At 39.7% G+C, this 22837-nt stretch overlaps 1 protein-coding gene across 4 annotated transcripts in view; it reads left to right on the forward strand.

Annotated features, from left to right (window-relative positions):
• Positions 1 to 22837, forward strand: part of KDM4C (lysine demethylase 4C) — a 410995-nt gene that overhangs the window by 45764 nt on the left and 342394 nt on the right. For all 4 annotated transcript variants that reach the window (XM_082656307.1, XM_082656305.1, XM_082656309.1 and 1 more), the window contains one exon: positions 11224 to 11338. In XM_082656307.1, coding sequence (XP_082512433.1) covers positions 11224 to 11338 — 115 coding nt within the window. The remainder of the gene's footprint in view (positions 1 to 11223; positions 11339 to 22837) is intronic.

Raw genomic sequence — 22837 nt, forward strand, 5'->3', positions numbered from 1 at the left:
CTCTTGTTGCAGAGCATGGGCTCCAACAAGTTTCCGGGGAGGTGGGGGAACCCTGATTTGTGGTTCTTGCCTATTTCCATGGTATAACTACTCCCGCACAGGCACGCGGGCTTCAGTAGTTGTGGCACGTGGGCTCAGTAGTTGTGGCTCGCGGGCTCAGTAGTTGTGGCTCGCGGGCTCTCGAGTGCAGGCTCAGTGGTTGTGGCACACGGGCTTAGTTGCTCCATGACATGTGGGATCTTCCTGGAGCAGGGCTCGAACCCGTGTCCTCCGCATTGGCAGGCGGATTCTTAACCACTGTGCCACCAGGGAAGTCCTGACAATGTTTAAGTCTTAAATGATAAGTTATATATATTAGAAGACGAGTAATTTAAAAAGAAAATCCTTGAATGACTTGAAGGGCCACCAGTATTGTGTTAGTCACCTGCTGCTATCTAACGAATAACCCCAAACCTTAGTATCTTAAATCAATAAACATTTAACATCTCAGTTTCTTAAGGTCAGGAATCTGGGAGTGGCTCAGCCAGGTGGCTGTGGCTCAGGGCCTCTCCTGAGGTTGCATTCAAGTTGGCTGGGGCTGCTGTCACCTGAAGGCTTGACTGTGACTAGAAGATTTTCTCCCAAGATTGCTCCCCTTACGTGGCAGTTGGCTGGAGTCCTGAGTCCTTTGCCACATGAACTGCTCCTCGTGTTGTGGCAGCTGGCTTCTTCCAAAGCAAGTGATCCAGGAGTTACCAAGATGAAGACACAATGTCTTTTCATGACCTGTTTCTTGACTGTCATTTCTGCCATATTCTATTTGTTATAAGCCAAATGCAGCCCATACTTAAGGGGAGGAGAATTAAGCTGTAAGTCTTGAAGGGAGGTGTATCAAAGGATTTGTGGATATATTTTAGAAACGATCACAGTTATGATTGTTATTAAATTGCCCCCCCCAATGTTTTTTTTTTTAAAGTTTCTGATGTGGTGGTTAAGGCCTTAGATCAAAATATTAATCTGGAAAAAAAATACCCCCCCAAAACCAACCAACCAATCATCCAACCAAAAAACATCAGTGTCTAAATTCTCTGGATGGGTATTCATGAGATTAAGTCCTTTGGATAAATTTAGTTGATATCTTTAAAAAAAAATTTATATTTGACATAGTAAGCACTTGATGGTACTTGAAAAATCTTTTTTCTGTGTGAAGTTCCTATTATGGAGCATTCTGGTTAATCCAAAGCAATTAGACATTTTATAATTAATTCAAGTCCCTCTTTTTTTTAAACATCTTTATTGGAGTATAATTGCTTTACAATGGTGTGTTAGTTTCTGCTTTATAACAATTGAGGTTTTTTTCATAGGCATTAGTAAAGCCTCATTGTTTCAGATTTCATTGATTGAGAATGTGAAACTTTTATTTGGACTAGACTTGTTTGCTTTTATACTCTTTAAGAACTCTTTAATAAGTTCAATGCTAAAACAAGATTGCAGAAGCAATTTTATCCAACTTTTTTTTTTCCTAACCCAGTGTTAGAAAGATATTTTCTTTTCTTTTAACTTAATTCATTAATTAATTAATTTTTGGCTGCGTTGGGTCTTCGTTGCTGCACACGGGCTTTCTCTAGTTGTGGCAAGAGGGGGCTACTCTTTGTTGTGGTGTGGGCTTCTCATTGCGGTGGCTTCTTTGTTGTGGAGCATGGACTCTAGGTGTGCGGGCTTCAGTACTTGTGGCATGTGGGCTCAGTAGTTGTGACTCGTGAGTTCTAGAGAGTAGGCTTAGTAGTTGTGGCACATGGACTTAGTTGTCCATGGCATGTGGGATCTTCCTGGACCAGGACTCAAACCCGTGTCCCCAGCATTGGCAGGTGGGTTCTTAACCACTGCGCCACCAGGGAAGTCCCTATCCAACTTTTTATAAGTACAAACTGTTTACCATATTCTGTTCTCCATTTTCTAGTGCCTATTTCCAGAGTCATTCTTAAAGTATTAAATAGCTTACAAAACCCCCCTCCAGGCCACGTGGGTCCCTGGGGGCATAGGAGGGAGGCCGGGGAGATCAGGAGAGGCAGGTGGGAGGGGCCCTCCGGGAGAAGCTGGAGAGGAATGGAGGGCAATTGCCCCGCCCACTCAGCCATGGGGAACCTGCTGAGGTCCCAGGCTGGTCCCTTGCTCTCCAAGGTGCCCCCCCCACCCTACCAGCCGCATTGGCCCTGGGGGCATAGGAGGGAGGCCGGGGAGATCAGGAGAGGCAGGTGGGAAAGGCCCTCCCGGATCCCAGACCAGAGGGGCAGGAGAGGAGAGGAGGGCATTTGTCCCACCCACTCGAGCCCAGGAAGCCTGCTGGGCTCCCAGGTGAGGTCCCCTGCCCTCTGAGAGGAGGGCTGGGGGGCATGCCTGGGCCCCTTCTGTTCCTTGAGCCTACGCCCCACTGCCCACAGCCCCCAGGGCCTTTTCCAGCCCCGTGGGTCCTGAGCATTAGCCCCACCCACTGCCCAGATCTGCCAAGGCCTTCCCCTGCCCCCTTTTTTTTTTCCTTTCCTTCCTCCTCTTTTTTACTGTTGTGTTGCTGATGTACCTTCTGGTTGTTGACTCATCTATATTTTTATTTTTACATTCTTTCTAACATATCTGTTAGTTTCCTAGTCTAATTTTATTTTTTACTTTGTTATTTTTCTCTCTCTTTTTTTTTTTTTTTTTTTGCCAGCCCATGTGGCTTGCAGGATCTTGATTTGCAAGCCTGGGGTCAGGGGGAAGCTCCTGCGGTGGGAGCTCTGAGTCTGAACCACTGAACTAACAGAGAACCTCAGACAGCAGGGCATATTCATCGAAGTGAGGTCTCACAGAGTTCCTCATCTCAGCAACCAAGACCCAGCTCTACCCAATAACCTACAAACTCCAGCGTTGGAAGGCTCAGGCCAAACAACCAGTAAAACAGGAACACAATCCCACTCATTAAAAAAAAAAAAAAATGAGATGGCAAAAAAATATGTCACAGTTGAAGGAGCAAGGTAAAAACCTACAAGACCCAATAAATGAAGAGGAAATAGGCAATCTACCTGAAAAAGAATTCAGAGTAATGATAGTAAAGATGATCCAGAATCTCAGAAATAGAATGGAAGCACGGATTGAGAAAATACAAGAAATGTTTAACAAAGATCTAGAAGAACTAAAGAACAAACAAACAGGTGAACAACACAGTAACTGAAATGAAAAATACACTAGAAGGAATCAATAACAGAATAACGGAAGCAGAAGAACGAATAAGTGAGCTGGAAGACAAAATGGTGGAAATAACTGCTGAGGAGCAGAATAAAGAAAAAAGAATGAAAAGAATTGAAGACAATCTCAGAGACCTCTGGGACAACACTAAATGCACCAACATTCGGATTATAGGGGTCCCAGAAGAAGAAGAGAAAAAGAAAGGGTCTGAGAAAATATTTAAAGAGATTATAGTCAAAGACTTCCCTAACATGGGAAAAGAAATAGTCACCCAAGTCCAGGAAGCACAGAGAGTCCTATACAGAATAAACCCTAGGAAAAACACACCAAGACACATATTAATCAAACTAAGAGAAGTTAAATTCAAAGAAAAATTATTAAAAGCAACAAGGGAAAAACAAAAAATAACATACAAAGGAATCCTCATAAGGTTATCAGCTGATTTTTCAGTGGAAACTCTGCAGGCCAAAAGGGAGTGGCAGGATATATTTAAAGTGATGAAAGAGAAAAACCTACAACCGAGATTACTCTACCCAGCAAGGATCTCATTCAGATTCAATGGAGAAATCAAAAGCTTTTCTTTTTTTTTTAAAGATAATTATTTTATTTTTTAAAATATTTATTTATTTATTTTTGGCTGCCTTCCTTCTTCATTGCAGTGGCTTCTCTTGTTACGGAGCACGGACTCCAGTAGTTGTGGCACGTGGGCTCAGTAGTTGTGGCTCGCAGGCTCTAAAGCACAGGCTTTGTAGTTGTGGCACACTGGCTTAGTTGTGCTGTGGCATGTGGGATCTTCCTGGACCAGGACTCAAACCCGTGTCCCCAGCATTGGCAGGTGGGTTCTTAACCACTGCGCCACCAGGGAGGTCCCTCAAAAGCTTTTCAGACAAACAAAAGCTAAGAGAATTCAGCACCACCAAACCAGCTTTACAACAAATGCTAAAGAAACTTCTCTAAGCAGGAAACACAAGAGAAGAAAAAGACCCGCAAAAACAAACCCAAAACAATTAAGAAAATGGTAATAGGAACATACATATCAATAATAAACTTGAATGTAAATGGACTAAATGCCCCAACCAAAAGACACAGACTGGCTGAATGGATACAAAAACAAGACCATATATATGCTGTTTACAAGAGACACACTTCAGACCTAGGGACACATACACACTAAAAGTGAAGGGATAGAAAAAGATATTCCATGCAAGTGTAAATGAAAAGAAAGCTGGAGTAGCAATACTCATTTCAGATTAAATAGACGTTAAGATAAAGACTGTTACAAGAGATAAGGAGGGACACTACATAATGTTCAAAGGATCAATCCAAGAAGAAGATATAACAATTATAAATATTTATGCACCCAACATAGGAGCACCCGAATACATAAGGCAAATTCTAACAGCCATGAAAGGAGAAATCAACAGTAAAACAATAATAGTAGGGAACTTTAACACCCCACTTACACCAATGGATAGATCATCCAAACAGAAAATAAACAAGGAAACACAAACTTTAAATGACACAATAGACCAGATAGATCTAATTGATATTTATAAAACATTCCACCCAAAAGTGGCAGAATACACTTTCTTCTCCAGTGCACATGGAACATTCTCCAGGATAGATCACATCTTGGGTCACATATCAAGCCTCCGAAAATTGAAGTCGTACATCTTTTCTGACCTCAACGCTATGAGATTGGAAATCAATTACAGGAAAAAAACCATGAAAAACACAAATACATGGAGGCTAAACAGTGCACTACTAAATAATCAAGAGATCACTGAAGAAATCAAAGAAGAAATAAAAAAATACATAGAAACAAATGACAATGAAAGCATGATGACCCAAAACCTATGGGATGCAGCACAAGCAGCTCTAAGAGGGAAGTTTATAGCAATTCAATCTCACCTCAAGAAACAAAAATCTCAAACAATCTAACCCTACCCTTAAAACAACTAGAGAAAGAAGAACAAAGAAAACCCAAAGTCAGTAGAAGGAAAGAAATCATAAATATCAGAGCAGAAATAAATGAAATAGAAATGAAGAAAACAATAGCAAAGATCAATAAAACTAAAAGCTGGTTCTTTGAGAAGATAAACAAAATTGATAAACCCTCAGTAAGTGGTGCAGGGAAAACTGGGCAGCTACATGTAAAAGAATGAAATTAGAACACTACCTAATGCCATACACAAAAATAAACTCCAAATGGATTAAAGATGTAAATGTAAGACCAGACACCATAAAACTTTTAGAGGAAAACATAGGAAAAACACTCTTTGACATAAACCACAGCAAGATCTCTTTTGACCCACCTCCTAGAGTAACAGAAATAAAACCAAAAATAAACAAATGGGACTTAATTAAACTTAAAAGCTTTTACACAGCAAAGGAAACCATAAACAAGACAAAAGGCAACCCTCAGAATGGGAGAAAATATTTGCAAATGAAACAACAAAGGATTAATCTCCAAAATATACAAACAGCTCATGGAGCTCAATATCAAAAAACCAAACAATCCAGTTAAAAAATGGGTGGAAGACCTAAATAGGCATTTCACCAAGGAAGACATACAGATGGCTGAGAGGCACATGAAAAAATGCTCAGCATCACTAATTATTAGAGAAATGCAAATCAAAACTACAATGAGGGGCTTCCCTGGTAGTGCAGTGGTTGAGAGTCTGCCTGCCGATGCAGGGGACATGGGTTCGTGCCCTGGTCTGGGAAGATCCCACATGCCGCAGAGCGGCTGTGCCCGTGAGCCATGGCCGCTGAGCCTGCGTGTCTGGAGCCTGTGCTCTGCAACGGGAAAGGCCATAACAGTGAGAGGCCCGCATACTGCAAAAAAACCAAAAAACAAAAAACTACAATGAGGTATCAGCTCATGGCAGTCAGAATGGCCATTATCAAAAAAGCGAGAAACAATAAATGCGGGAAAGGGTATGGTGAAAAGGGAACCCTCCTGCACTGCTGGTGGGAATGTAAATTGATATAACCACTATGGAAAACAGTATGGAGGTTCCTTAAAAAACTAAAAATAGAACTACCATATGACCCAGCAATCGCACTACTGGGCATATACCCTGAGGAAACCATAATTCAAAAAGAGACATGCACCACAATGTTCATTGCAGCTCTGTTTCCAATAGCCAGGACATGGAACCAACCTAAATGTCCATTGACAGATGAATGGATAAAGAAGATGTGGCACATATATACAATGGAATATTACTCAACCATAAAAAGAAACGAAATTGAGTTATTTGTAGTGAGGTGGATGGACCTAGAGCTTGTCAAACAGAGTGAAGTAAGTCAGGAAGAGAAAAACAAATACCATATGCTAATGCATACTATGGAATCTAAAAAAAATAAAAGGGTACTGATGAACCTAGTTGCAGGGCAGGAATAAAGAGGTAGACATAGAGAATGGCCTTGATGACATGGGGTGGGAGGGCGAAGCTGAGGCGAAGTGAGAGTTGCATCAACATATATACACTATGGAATGTAAAATAGTTGGCTGGTGGGAAGCAGCTGCATAGCACAGGGAGATCAGCTTGGTGCTTTGCGATGACCTAGAGAGGTCGGATAGGGAGGATGGGAGAGAGGCTCAAGAGGGAGGGGATATGGGGACATGTGTATGCATATGGCTGATTCGCTTTTTTGTGCAACAGAAACTAACACGGTATTGTGAAGCAATTATACTCCAATAAAGATCTATTTTAAAAAAAACTATTAAATAGCTTAGTTCATTTAGTGGAACCTCTACTTGACTACTTTGATATTTCAAGAGACTTTGTACTTGGAAATAATCAGATAATACTTACTAGAAAATGTTGGTTAATATCCTTAAAAATCATCATAATTATTATGAGAAAGTTCTGTGGGGTTTCAAAGGAAGGTAAACCTTCTGTGGTAGTTAATTGGAATGGTGTAATTTCATTTCGTAGGTGCTACTGAGATGGATTTTGAAGGAAGGTCAGAAGCGTTACAAAACTAATGTATGCTTATTTAAAAATTCAAACATTATAGAAATGCGTAATTTCAACTCCCAGAGACAATCATTGTTAATAATACATGGCGATTCAAAATATTGATGAGTACAGAGTCTCAAAGTCCTGTGTTCTCTTGTCACGGAGAAACTTTGATTATCATCTCTAGCCCATTTGATTATCGTAGCATGGTGTCAGTTTTCTATTTAGAGGGAATTTATCTTACTAGGCACTTACTTTATTCATATCTCTGTTTTTTATTCTGGTGGCTTAGTTGTAGATTGACTCTTCCTGAAGGTAGCCATTCAGCTGACAGTCTCTGTTTTGTGTTCCACTGTGTACCCAGTGCTTGGTACAGTATCTGGGACATGGTAGGTGCTGTTTCAATATATGTTGATTGAAAAAATAAATAGTGTCATGAAGCTAAAATATACTTGAAGTAGTATAAATTATTAAACAGATTGTAAAGATTTACTTATTAACAGAATATACATTTCTTGATATTCTGAAGTTCAAAGATAATTTAAAAAATAGTGGACTCTAGGGACTTCCCTGGTGGTCCAGTGGTTAAGAACCCATGCTTCCAATTCACTGGGCACAGGTTCCATCCCTGGTTGGGGAACTACGATCCCACATGCCACGTGGAGTGGTCAAAAAAAAAAAAAAAGTGGACTCTTTTTTTTTGTTACAAAATATGACTATCATGAGAAATTGTCTGAAAGATTATTTCCAGATTAAATGTCATTTCTTTCAAAGTTGATGTATCTTTTGAGTTGCATTAATTTCACTATAATTTTTGTAACGTTGTTACTTTTTTTTTTTTTTTTTTTTTTTTTTTGCGGTACGTGGGCCTCTCACTGTTGTGGCCTCTTCCGTTGCGGAGCACAGGCTCCAGACACACAGGCTAAGAGGCCATGGCTCACGGGCCCAGCCGCTCCGCGGCATGTGGGATCTTCCCGGACCGGGGCACGAACCCGTGTCCCCTGCATCGGTAGGCGGACCCTCAACCACTGCGCCACCAGGGAAGCCCCTGTTGTTACCTTTGAAATTTATATTTTTATATTTCCTCTGTAAGTTTCATATGAAAATTTATTTCAAATGCCAGTGAAATGGGTTTTAAACCTCAAACCAAGGCTCTACTTGTCCACTCACAGCTACACTAGGATCACATGGTCTTCATAACAGTTATGGAATGGTCCTAAGATGGGACTAATTTTCATGGTAGGCAAGAGGCATTTTTCTGGTCTTTCTGTTCATCTGTTCTCCTTCAGTACATGCCCTTGCATAGGTACACAGTACATAATGTGCTTGGTGGTAGAGAGGATAACACGCTCATTTGGTTAATAACATAACTTAGTCCAAAGAAAATCTGGAGACCTCCAACATATCTTTACTATAAAAGTTTGTGGAGGTGAGTAATATGCTGCTTCCCATCGCTTACATTGTTGATCTGTACTTTCTTCTAGGCATGGAGCTAAGTGCTTTACAGAATTATCTGATGGAGTCTTCACAACAGCTCAATTGTTATTATCCCTGTTTTATACAGGAGTAACTGAGGTCCAGAGAGATTCAGTCTCCTGTCCTGGGTTATGTAGCTTATAAATGGCAAAGCCTGGATTTAGATCCAAGCAGTCTGGTTCTGGAGCCCTGTCTCTTAACAACTGTGCTATAGTGAATGAAAGGTTCTGGGTAGGAAGTGTGGTTGAATCAGTTTTGAGCAAGTTGATGCTGGATTTGTGGAATAGGCGTGATTGTTTGGCAGTCCATTAGGGATGGAAACTGTAGCCAGGTTTCATTAGAATCAGGTACCAAGTAAGTGAACTGGTCCCTTTTTCCAAGTTTAGTATCAGTGTTTGTTTCAAATATTCAGGGATTTTAGACTTTAACCTCAATAGCTAATACCCAACTATAGCTTTCTCTCTTAGAGTTATGGGTTGCTAAAAATTGATCCTGACTGGGTGAGTATATGGTGATAGATTCTTTAGGTCTTCTCATAGTGAAAGGCAGTTTAGGTTTTTAATTTCTAAAATCTAAGAAGTTTCTTTAGAAGTCATAATAAACAGCATCTTTGCTACCTTTTTTTGTCACCAGACTCTGACCTCTGGTTAGCTTGTTTAGCTTGTGCCTGGAATGTCTGTTACTACTGGGACCCTCTAATCAAAGCATTAGAATGAAGTGGAGTGGATTCTTTCACGCCCATCCTTTTTATTTTTGGTTGCCCTGTGAGATTAAATCTGTAAATTACTCTTTATTTCAAATCCAGTTGTTAAACTGTTTGGCATTCTCACTTATTGCTTAGATAACCAGTTTGGCATCCCCAGTGCAGTAGATGTAGATGTTGCTTGTTCTATAATTCTTCAATCTAAAATGTCCAGTAGGCTTGATAGGGATTGCTGCTTCTGCTAAACACCTTTTTCACTATGTGTGTTCCATTGCTTTCTCAGTTTGTTGATTTCTTTGCTAATTTTTTTTTCCTGTAGAAACATTGTGGTTTTTTTTTTTGGTAATAATATAAGATTATTGTTCAAAATCCAAATAATACAAAGAAGTACCTTTCTGTAGTTCCTATGTAAGAGATAACCATTAGTATTAATAGTTTAGAGTATATTTCTGGCCATTTAATGTACAGTTACAGATCTTTTTTTAATTAATTAATTTATTTATTTTTTTGCGGTACGTGGGCCTCTCACTGTTGTGGCCTCTCCCGTTGCGGAGCACAGGCTCCAGACTCGCCGGCTCAGTGGCCATGGCTCACGGGCCTAGCCGCTTCATGGGATGTGGGATCCTCCCGGACCGGGGCGCGAACCCGTGTCCCTTGCATCGGCAGGCAGACTCTCAACCACCGCGCCACCAGGGAAGCCCTACAGATCTTTTTGTTATGTAAATAGGATCATAGTATTTTTACTGTTCTGTAATCTGCTTTATTCACTGTGGAAAGATTTTAATGTCAATATACAGAAAGATCTGCCTTATTTTGTGTTCTTTTATTTAACATAGTCCTAATTGCTGGACGTAAGCTTGAGGTTTCAGTTAATGCTGCAGCAACATCCTGGGTCATATATCATTGTATACATCTCTATGTTGTTGAGATGAATTTCTAGAGTTGAATTTTAGGGTCAAAGGGGCATTTTTTTTTTTTTTTTTTTTTTTTTGTGGTACGTGGGCCTCTCACTGTTGTGGCCTCTCCCGTTGCGGAGCACAGACTTCGGACTCGCAGGCTCAGCGGCCATGGCTCACGGGCCCAGCCGCTCCGCGGCATGTGGGATCTTCCCGGACCGGGGTGCGAACCCCTGTCCCCTGCATCGGCAGGCGGACTCTCAACCACTGCGCCACCAGGGAAGCCCAAAGGGACATTTTTTAAGGCTATTGAAAAATTGTACTCTGATACCAGTATATACCCCGACTCCAGCTGTGTAAGAGAAGTTTCATTCTTTACCACCATTTATATATTAAGCATTTGCCAATCTGATAGGTGCAAAATATCTTATTTTAGTTTTACTTTCTTGGATTTTTAGTGATATTGTCCTTTGTCAATTTTTCTATAGAAAAATATAAGAAATTTTAAGTGAATTACATATAATTAATAATAAATATTAAATTATATATAACAAATTACATATATTCTAAGTTATATGTTTTGTCTTTGTAAGTCTTTTATTCTAAGTTACATGTTTGTCTTTTACATGTAAATCTCTAAAATGTCCTAGTATGGTATAATTGGTTAAAGATTTTAGAAAATATTTTGAAAGCTAAAATAATATTAAGTAGTTTTCTATTATTGATACTTTCATAAAAATATTTTTCTTATTCATCAAAAAATGAGGTTTTCATATAGTTATTTAGGAATCTTAGAGTCTTCAGAGATCTATGATAAACACATGTATATATTTACTTGTCAGATTTGACAACATGAGCTGCTGCAGTGTTTTCATTTTGAAAGAATTTTGTTTAGAAAGTGATTTAAATCAAATGGGTAGGGAAAATCTTAAAATTGTCTTACTGTTTTGTGCTTTGTTTCATCTCCCTTTTCCAGGTATTGTACTCCGAGATACTTGGATTATGAAGATTTGGAGCGCAAGTACTGGAAGAACTTAACCTTCGTGGCACCTATCTATGGTGCAGACATTAATGGGAGCATATATGATGAGGTATATTTCTATTACAGTGGGTTTTGTAAAGCATCATTTCTTGTTACTATTTTTGTTACCGTTTTCAGTGGTCGAGAAGCAGTCATTTGTTGTGCTTTGTGTGACCCATAATTCTTCACAGGACAAGAAGAAATAAATACACATCAGTATGATTTCTGCTGCTTCTGTTTTTTACATTGAAACCAGCTAATTGTACAAATATGTGAGCCTGTTCAACAGTAATATAGTATGTGGTTATCTGGCTGATCTTCAAATCACACTCAAAATTTTTAAAAGCAAAGCACATTATAAAAATACCTGGAAAACAGGGAATATTATTCATAATAGTACCATCTTAAGGCAAAAGCAGTATTGTGATATGTATTCTTCCTGTAGTTTTCCCCTAATCATTTGAAAAAGCTATATTAAACATGCTTATAGGACTTCCCTGGTGGCACAGTGGTTAAGAATCCGCCTGCCAATGCAGGGGACACGGGTTCGAGCCCTGGTCTGGGAAGATCCCACATGCCGCGGAGCAACTGAGCCCATGCACCACAACTACTGAGCCTGTGCTTTAGAGCCTGCGAGCCACAACTACTGGGGCAGTGTACTGCAACTACTGAAGCCTGTGCACCTAGAGCCCGTGCTCCACAACAAGAGAAGCCACCACAATGAGAAGCCCGAGCACCGCAACAAAGAGTAGCCCCCGCTTGCTGCAACTAGAGAAACCCTGCGTGCAGCAACAAAGATCCAACACAACCAAAAATGAATGAATGAATGAATGAATGTATAAAGCAAAAACAAAACAAAACATTCTTATATTCTCTTTTTTATCCCCCCCACACAAATTGTGAGAATTTTTTCTTTTTTAAAAGTACATATTACATATTTCCAGTTATTTTTCATGAGAGCATAATCTGCTTGATGTAATCTAATCCTTCTTGCCTCCCCGATACTACTTGAAATAATATTTTTTAAAAAAAATCTTTTCTTTTTGAAACCTTTTATTCCCTCTCCCATTGTTTTATTTAGAGAAATTTCTTGCCTACCAAAAAGTTGAAGTGATGCAGTGAACACCTGGATGCCCTCACATGGATTCACTAGTTGTTAATATTTGCCACATTTGCTTTTTGTTTCTCTATCACTCTGTCTGTGTCTCTGTCTCTCTGTCCTTATGCTGTAACATTTGAAAGTAAGTTGCAGACATCATGACAATTCACCCTTAATTATTTCAGCATGTTTCTTTCAGTTATAAGGCAATTTAACGTTTGTATAATGTCATCTAATATAGAAACCATACTCAAAGATCCCTGATTTTCCCAGTAATGTTCTTTATAACCTGCTTTGAAGGTTATATGAAGGATCCCGCCAGGGATTTCCCTTTAAAGTTAATAAGTTTGCTATAGGGTAATATTTAGAGGCTAGTTGAATATCCTGTTCCCAATAGCCTTTCACCCAGTGAATTTGCCTCCATTGATAATCCTTGACCGAGTCAATTATTGTACTATTTTTAAACTGTTTATATTTTGAAATATAAAACAAGCTGGAAAGTGGATAAAACATAAACTTAGAGCTTCATGAATTATTGTAAGGTGAATACCTATGTACCATCCCTGACATCAAGGAAAACATTACAGGCACCCTAGGTTTCCCCTATCTGTCCCCTTTACCTATTATAGTCTCCTACTTTTCCTCCAAAGGAGTGGTTATAGGGTATACACATGGGTAGTTTTAGAACAAAACTATTTTCCACTTTACACCTTTCTATACCAGTGTTTGCTACTTCCATTGCCCCACAGCCTCCCTGACATTAGACATTCTAAAATTAAATGGGAGTATGTAGCAGGTTCTTGTGGTTTTAAATAACATCATGATTTTTTTTCTTTTATGCTCATTGGCTGTTTGGATTTCCTCTTTATCAAAATGCCTATTCAAGCCTCTTGTACGTTTTTCTTTTTTGTCATGCTTTTCTTATTGAGTTACAGTTCATTATAATACATTTCTGGATATGAGGTAGTGGCACAGTTTTAGTTTTTCTATATGGATCTTCAGTTGTTGAACACTGTTATTGAAAGGACCATTCTTATTTTTGAAAATGGGCCGGGTATTAGATGATACTATGGAATTACTGTTGTCCTATGAGACGTGATGATGACATGGTGGCTATATATATTTTTCCTTGTCAACTGACAATACACACTGAAAAATATATAGGTGAAATAACATGCAGTCTGGGATTTGTTTTATTTTGTTTTTCAAATTAATTAATTAATTTTTTTGGCCGCGCTGTGTGGCTTGCAGGATCCTAGTTCCCCAGTCAGGGTTTGAACCCCGGCCACAGCAGTGAAAGCACCGAGTCTTAACTATTGGACCACCAGGGAATACCCCTGGGATTTATTTATTTATTTATTTATTTATTTATTTATTTGCGGGTACGCGGGCCCCTCACTGCTGTGGCCCCTCCCATTGCGGAGCACAGGCTCTGGACGCCCAGGCCCAGCGACCACGGCTCACGGGCCCAGCTGCTCCGCGGCATGTGGGATCCTCCCGGACCGGGGCACGAACCCGTGTTCCCTGCATGGGCAGGTGGACTCTCAAGCACTGAGCCACCAGGGAAGCCCGGACTTGTTTTTAAAATACCTCAGGAAATAAAGTGGTATGACTTTCGTTGAATAAAGATTGGCAAAATATTGTTAAATGAAGCTAGATGGTGGATACATGATGTTTAGAATATGTGTATGTTTGAAATACTAAAAATAAAAGTTAAAGAAAGGGAAAACATCCTTTCTCTTCCCCCTTTCGTATTTTCACTAGTGTAAGTAACCTCTTTGTTGAGAATTTTTGTTTAAGTTTGTAGATGCTCATGTAGAAAAATAGAGAAAAAATGAAGAAAAAAGTTACTCATAAGCTTGCCAAACAAACATAACCTCTTTATGATTTCCTTTTGGCCATTTATTTATTTAATTTTGGGTATCCTATTTTATTAGCATTTAAATTTCACCAAGAGTTCAAGCATATGCTAGCCATATGTTTAGACTTTTGAAATAAAGGTAAAATGGGCAAACAGCTTTAAGGGTGCAATGTATTTAACACTGCACAATATATTAACTAACTAGACAATCTAAGGGGTGGTATAACTATACACTTAGGAGCACCAAGTATAGGAACAAGTCCTGGGATTGGAGGAAAAACCCGCCCTTCAGGACTGAACAGAGGTCCTTGGCTGCTGACAGAATCTCCCCTTGACTTCAGACTTGAGACAAACCGAGCAAGTCTATCAGCATACAAAACCCACTGATTTCAGGACAAACAGTAACAGGATAGACTGGCCAGGGCCAATTCAGATTGTGGGGATAGTGTGAAGCGGGCAGGGCTGGCTGCAGGCTGGAAATGTTGCAGTTGAAGTCCAGGATCGGCAGATGAGAGCAGCCACCTTCTAAAAATCGCTGATTTCTATACAACTTCCCAAGATGCTTTTCCCAAACAGGGTGGCCTTTTATTTTATGTCAGTGTGTGTATGTCAGTGTGTGTATGTATATGTATGCATGTGCTTGTATGTGTGAGTGTGTTTCCCCATCTCAAATGCTGAGAGATTTTAACAGTTTTTTTGCTTTAGAAGCATTTTCAGTATTGGTCTCCAGAGGATCATTTTAGTGTATTCTAACCCCAGCCAGTTTTAGAGTGTACCTTGTATTAAGTCTTTGCTTTTTTTTCTTTTTTTGGTATTTCAATTCCAAGTATATTCTTTTTTCTTTTAATTGAAATATAGTTGATTTACAATGTTGTGTTACTTTCTGCTGAACAGCCGAGTGATTCCTTTATACTCCAGGTATATTCTTTAAGTTTGACATGTTATGGTTACTTATGTTTAGGAAAATGAGTGCCATTAGTAGTGAAGCTTCCTTACAGAAGATGGCACCTTGTCTTATTAAAGCAGCTTCTCTGGGATTTCCATTGAAATGGGTGAGGCCAAGCAAATATGGTTGGTATTTTCAGTTGGGGCCCAGCAAAGTTAAAGTGTTTTCTCAAAGTTACGAGGCTAGTAGACTGGCTGCCAGGTGCTCTTATTCCCCACACGTTTTAAGGGAGTAATTATGTATAGTCAGTCTCACAGTTGTGGAAATGTGTACAACTAGGTCTGGGTCACCTACAAATTTCCCCTGAGCTAATGGTTTATTTTGTGCCTTCTCTGTGGTTTCATCCCTGTGGTATCCTGGCAAGTTTGCAGGTTTCTAAAAGGAAGACTGAGCTGAGGAATCATCTGGATCTTGGGCTGAGAAGTTACACGTCTCAGGGCTCAAAAATAAAATAAAACGCAGTCCAAGATTTTTTTCTGACCATACCTTGGGATCATTGAGCTCTTTGTTCCTTTTTTTTTTTTTTTTAATGCTGTACGCGGGCCTCTCATCGCTGTGGCCTCTCCCGTTGCGGAGCACAGGCTCCGGACGCGCAGGCTCAGCGGCCACGGCTCACGGGCTCAGCTGCTCCGCGGCATGTGGGATCCTCCTGGACCGGGACACAAACCCGTGTCCCCTGCATCGGCAGGCGGACTCCCAACCACTGCACCACCAGGGAAGCCCCCTCTTTGTTCCTTTTTGCAAATATAATTAAGAGGTAGAAGCAGCATACGATTTTCAGAACAGTCAACATAAAACTGCCCTGAATTGGCTTTACACATTTGATAGTTAAAATAACATAATTTTTGACAGCACAGCAGAGGGTGATGGACATTGGTTTGCAGTGCTTATCAATTTACCACTTGTGTTTGAAAACCAGTTACACAATGGCATTGCTTCAAGGGAACATTGACTTTAGACTTCAGATTTGAGTAACTTTAGTTATTAAAATCCAATGAACAAAATCTGCTGGTTTGTAAACATGCAGTTTTAAAACATTCTCATTATTTATAGGTTTTGGAGCCAGGAATCTGTCATTTTGGTAGGACCTACAAGGCATAGTATTTTATGGAATTTTTGTAGGAGCATTTAGTAGCTCGAGAACTGAGCTGACGTTTTCAATGCTTTTGTATCATAAAGACAGACATATGAGAGATGTTGTAAACTGCTACTGGTAAATGAAACCAGTCACACTCAAGACAACTAAATTCAAGCAAATGAAAAATAACTTGTATTTGCCCCCTTGAGGTAGCTGGAGAGTAACAAGAGAAAGAATGCATTAAGGAGAGTGATGAAGAGTGAGTGCTGTAATAACTTGTAACTGTCAGGAACATTTGAAATTATCACAATGAATGTGCACTGAATAAAAGCCCATATATTGTTTTGCTCTTCACTATTGTATCTTTGCATTGTTTAACTGCTCAGCTCAGTTTAAATTGTATTGGAAATTGGTTTGTTATGGTTCACGGCATTATTTTGAAAGGGATTATAGTCATCAAATTGTAGTTCAATTCCCCCCCCGCAATTTCTAGTTATGGCTTTTTCCTTTAATGTTAAAAGAAGGGTTGAAAAACCATAACCTTTTCTTGGTGGGGATGGGAGTTCTTGGAGAGGTTGTGGGGAAGGTAAGAGAAACAGTTTGTGCACGGTGCAAAGATGAATAAGGACCCTGGTTCTCAATAATTCACAGGTTTGAGGGGCAAAGGGGCAGTAGGATGTAATGAGCTTGGCTGTAAAGGCAAGTGTGGGGTTCCAGGGAGCCCAGAGCAGAGGCACTTATAGTAGCTTGGTGTTGAAGGAAGACTTTTTGTTGGAGACGTGGCATCTGAGATTGGCCTAGAGGAGCAAGTTCAAGTCAGGTAAAGGAAGGAGAGAGAAGAATGGGGATGAAACTAGGTAAATTTGAGGGTAAGACTGCACTTGATAGTCTTTGTATTTTTACTGAATTTGGAGGCTTTTTGGTGAGCCTGATCTTGAGGAGGGTGAGGCAGACCTGGAATAGTGGCTATGGGGTGGGAGGGAGAGAGATCAGCCTGGCCGGTGATGGGGCTGTGAGGGCCCCTTCTGCTCAGATGTTTGTCTTGCAGCACCAGGCAAGTCTGTTAAAGGGCAAAAAGAGATGCCATTGCAGTGTTGATCCAGGCTTGGGTACAACACAGGAATTAGGAGTGAGAGTGTTCATGAAGGCCTACTTGAGGACAATCAGCCTTGATAGTAAAGGGAGTAAGTAGGACCTGGAGCTTCCAGGGAATGAGTCTTGGCCCCTCTTTTATTCGACTGCTGCTTTCAGAGCTTGATTTCCTTAGGATATACTTAAAAATCTCAGTCAACACCATGGGCAGCAGCCTGTGGCAGCAGTATCAGTAGTAACATGATTTAAGCAAGTTACAAGTTTTTAAACCAAAATACCAAGACTTTCAAAGGCATGACGTGACAAAGCCCAGTCTTTGGGTGTATGATGCAAAGCCCAGTCTTTGGGTGTATGATGCAAAGCCTGGCTTGGCAGCCAGATTCTGCCTATTGCTTGTCTTTGTAAATAAAGTTTAATTGGAGCATAGCCTTATTGTTCATCTACATATTATATGTGCCTGGCTTTTTTGCACTACAATGGGAGAGTTGAGTAGTTGTGGCAGAGATTGTATAGCCCACACAAGCTAAAATATTTACTGTCTTGCCCTTTGCAGAAAAAGTTTGCCAACCCCTAATATAGAGGCACAATTATTTGCTCTTGGGGAAGGGTGCTCAAAACCTTTTTTGAGATACAGATGAAATTCTGAATGTTTTTTGGAGAATGAGATTGACTATGTTGATACCTTGAAGTGAAATTTGGTGATGTCAGGGACCTTCTGTAAGTAAAGAAGGTCCTGAACTTAGAAATAGAGCCACCTGTATTCCTGGGTGGCCCTAGGTGATTCCTTGGAAACAGTAATAGAAGCATAAGAGTCCCAAGATCTGAAACTTTTTTTTTTTTTGGTTGTGTTTTACTAAGGGCTGGTCCACTGATAAAGAAAGTTTTAATTAAGGAATTCCCTGGCGGTCCAGTGGTTAGGACTCCACCCTTTCACTGCCAAGGGCCTGGGTTCAATCCCTGGTCAGGGAACTGAGATCCCGCAAGCCGTGCAGCACGGCCAAAAAAAAAAAAAAAAAAAAAAAGGAGAAAGCTTTAATTAGCCTTTGCTAACTGTACATTTAAAAAATAAGTCCTCTGATAAAAGAAACATGGGAGTTACTTCAGGAAACAAACACACAAAAAGAAGACAGATAAAGAGAAAAGATGAACAGGTAGAAAAAAGCGATATAACTGTGTGGGCTGATTCAGTTCGACTAAGGGACATGAAAATAAACAGATATCTGCAGGAAAAAAGGAGGTAGAGCATTTCTGGGATAGCCAATAGCCATGCTTCCACAGACCTTTGAAGACAGAGTGCGTCTCTTTGTTCTGTGGGTGAGAGCTAAGAATCGGCATCAAATTTTTTACTTACACTAGTACAGTGACATTAAGTCATTCAGGCTTGTGTTCTGTGCTCTTTGGGGCTGCATTTCTAACAACACCTATCATGTATATAGTGGTGAGCCTTTTAATGATGATAATGGTTCATTAAATTGAGGTTTAAAAATGAAGTCCCACATGCTTTCCTTAAGCTGGCTGTTACCTTCTTGATAACACTATTTTCAAGAGTCTTCTTTGAAAGATTTTCCCTTTGTTGAGTGGTGACAGACACCTCTTCCCCTAAGCCTCACCTCCATCGTCCAGGCTTTCTGATCTGAATATTTCATTCATATTCTAACAGGCATTGTTGTCTGCAGTGGCCCCTTTGAGATGATGTTTTCATAGTAGTGTATCAGCAAGGTTCCTACTTCACAGTAATTTAGCCTTCTTTGGATGCTTTATGTCTAAGTACTTCTTTCTTCTGAATAAACCTATGAGATGGCATGGCATTGAGACTGACCGTTCCCCTTGTGCGTAACCGTCTTCGATGATAGTTTTCAGCAGTTCACTGGAGGAAGGTAGCACATCTCACTGTGAGGGGAAGCAGCTTCACCCATGATCCACAACTTGTACAGTCTCTCACTGTTCTTAAGTCTCCCAGTCTTGCTTTGAAACTCAGCTCCTTCACTGAATCATGTTCCTCCCATTTGCAGCTGCCTCCAGATCACTGAAGGTGTCCACCCTCTCCTCTACCAGCCTGGTACTCAGTGGTCTCCTACACTGAGAATGGCTATCAGTCCGCTGCACAAGGAGTTTTTCTCGTTTTTCATATATGGTGTTGGTTCGAGTAACACGATTAAGCTTTCCAGGAGCAACACTGCTATGTTGTTAGGTATGGACATATCGCGATCATGTCTTAGGTGCTTCTGTCCCTCATTGCACACCATCCCCTTCAAGTCTTTCTAATGTGTGGGCTTTTCTAGGACTCTTATGCTCACTTACCTTCTTTTCAGGCTTTTCCACATTTGCAGAAGACATTTTCACCAATAATGATTGGAAGATGATAGCAGTGATGCCCAATACATTTAATCTGGGCACAAGGCATAATCCTTTTGGGACAAGAGCTGAGATACAACCTAATTGCCGTCTATATTATCTTACCTAGATTTGTATACAACTGAAACCATTCTGTTGGTGGACGTTCACAAGTCATTATAGAGAGTTTTTGATTTGGACAGTGAATTTTAGGTAAAAAAATGTTATTACAGCCGGTATTTGGAAAATTAGTACAGAAAATGAAGGATACCTATATCATTTCTGTTTCTCTCACAGTAAACTCTGAGTCCAGTGACGGCAGGTATCATTTCTTAGAGACTCTCCAGCCCCAGCCCCTGTCATAGCATCTGCTTCAAATAATGCACCTAAATAATGATAGAATTGATGAGTGCGTGACATTAGAAAAATAGACTGAGGCTAGATCATGGAGTTTCCTGAGTAGTTTTGGTTATCATTCTCTACATCTTGAAGAACGTTTGAGATTTTTCAATAGGGAAGTGATAGGATCAGAATCATGCTTTAGAAAGTGTGATCAGATAATGGTCTACCAGATGGACTGGTCATAGCAAGAGGCTTGGAAAGTGCTTTGAGTAAGGAGGAAGAGGGATGGGTCAGAGTGATCTTCAGTGTGTGTTTTTCTGAACACTAGTATCCTGAGACAGTAGTTCGGGTCTCAGCACCCATTTATATTTCTAATAATTTATTGTGGACCTCAAAGAGCTTTTGTTTATGTAGGTTGTATCTATCCTTGTTTATTGTATTGGGAAATTAAAACTGAGAATGTTTAAAAGTATTTAATTCATTAAAAATAATGTTACATAACATTCCTATTTTTATAAAAAGTGACTGTATTTTCCTACACACAAAGTTTAGTGAGAGGAGTGGCATTATTTTACATTTTTTTTCAAGTTACTAATGTCTAGCTTAATAGAAAACCCCTTTGGATTCTTATATCTACTTTTGCATTTAATCTGTTGTAATATCATATAGCCTCCTGAAAACTCTACCTTACACTGATGCGAGAATGAGAGTGAAAAAGGAGAACAGTGTCTTGGTATAATTGTGAAAATGGTTTTGATGCCACAGATCCTGATGGGATCTGGAGGTCTCCCAATGGCCCCCAGACAACATTTTGAAAACCTCTGCCTTAAGATATTTAGCAAAAGATTCCTTCTCTGATCTCACTCTACATAGATGATGCAGGGATCTCCAGGCAAGGTAACAGTTTCCATTCTTGTTTACTGACCTTCAGGTAACTCTGTCCCTGGTAAGAACCTCAGAGACCTAATCACATTACGAGACAGAGGTTCTCAAACAAGAAGTCATGGAGTTATTTGGGGAGCATCATGCCATAAATTCTGACATATAACTCAGGCAAAATTTTACAAGCAGAAAGTGGGCTTAGGATGTGAACTCAAGTCCCTGCGTCTTAAGATATATAAAATATTTTAAACTGTATTTCCAAGATTTTCCTTTAATATTAATTTGCTAGCCTATTGCTTTTGTCATCCAGTTATTTATTAACAGACAATTGATAGAAAATTCAGAACAGTTTGAAAAATACAGTGACAAACCTTAAGACAAAAATATATAATGTCTTATACTGCATATTTCTCCTTGAGAGCTGGGGAAAAAAATTTTGTTTTTTAAACTATGCATGTACTGGATGGATGGGTGTGTATGGGGGTCCTCTTTCTAATTTCCCTTTTAAGTTTTCTTTATAGTCTATGATTATAAATGCATAAATTTTATAGGTAAAAATTACCTTTTTGTTAATATAAATGTTAATATAAAAAATGTTGGAAAGCATTATATGACAGAGAAAATTGAAATCACTCATAATCCTGGCGTTCAGGGACAAGAGCTGTCAAAAAAGTTTAGTGTATTCCCTTCCAATGTTTCTCCTCTACTTTGTGCTCAATAATTGTATTTCTTTTGACAGCCGTGATATCACAGTGAACATAGTTTGGTTTTGTCTTTTCTCCCTCCCGTTTTAACACATATGAATGCTTTGCCGTGATTACAGGTATTCTTCAACAGGATAATTTAACATTTTTTTAATCTCTTAGTTTTGTTGGTAGGATGGTTTTCTTGGACAGGGGAAAGCTGATTAATCTAAGGTGGAGAGGGACCCTAGGGGCTGCGGAGGCAGGAAGGGTATGACAGTTATTAGTCTTGCCTGGGTCAGTGTGAGGCTGGGCCACAATGCACAGTGGGGTGGGCAGATCATTGCTAACCCATGAGAGTGGTACTTTGCCACTGACACTGCCTCATTTCCTTCCTTTTCTCCACAGCCTCTTGAAATAGAAGGCTGTATTAAACAGCACAGAATATTTGACCTATTTACTTATATAGTCAAGGTCTGCCATCCCTAGCTGTGACTTTCAGGAAAGCTCTGTCTTTGCCTTAGAGTCTGTAAAGGAAAGGGATTGAATTAACAGCTCTCTGAGGTTCCTTTCAGCTTAAAAATGTTTGCTCTATTATAAGGAACATTTCTTCAAGAAGGTGAAGTCATTGACAATGAGTTTTTATGAGTTGTAGATTCCTTTTATATTAGAATTTTGTCAAGAACCCCTTTATAAGAAATATGTTGGCGGAAGCATAGGAATCTTTTCATACCAAAATTGTAGTCTTACTGGCATTTAGCCTTATAGATGACTTTTTATCTGCCTGCACTGGGGTAGCTTAAATACCTTCATCCACCAGATGGTGCTCTTGGACAACAAATTTTTCTGAGGCTGAGCGTTTCCAAAATGAGGTAAAACATTTAAACTGTTGAGTCACCAGAGTTCCTTTACATTTTGCATTTTTATCATGTTAGGATATCATTTATCCTGAAATAAGAAATAATTTTAAGCCAGAACACTAACTGTATGTGTAATTTTCACATCCAAGGGAAAATATCATCATTCTAGACATGTCTTAATGCTGAGACAGCTGTTGGCTTGGTATTGTGACTTTTAGATTTTACTTCTGTGAAATAAGGCTTCTAGTTAATCAAAGCTCATTACCTGCCAGCGTGTTATGGCTGATCTTTAGTCAATGCAGTCTTAGCCTCATGATCTCAAGTTATGCCATCCAGACAGGGGAGGTGATGGTAGTCCTATTTACTTGACACATTGCATCTAGAATGTTTCA

The sequence above is a fragment of the Grampus griseus genome (genome assembly GCF_964374135.1).
Source record: "Grampus griseus genome assembly, chromosome: 6".
In the NCBI taxonomy this organism is placed as follows: domain Eukaryota; kingdom Metazoa; phylum Chordata; class Mammalia; order Artiodactyla; family Delphinidae; genus Grampus; species Grampus griseus.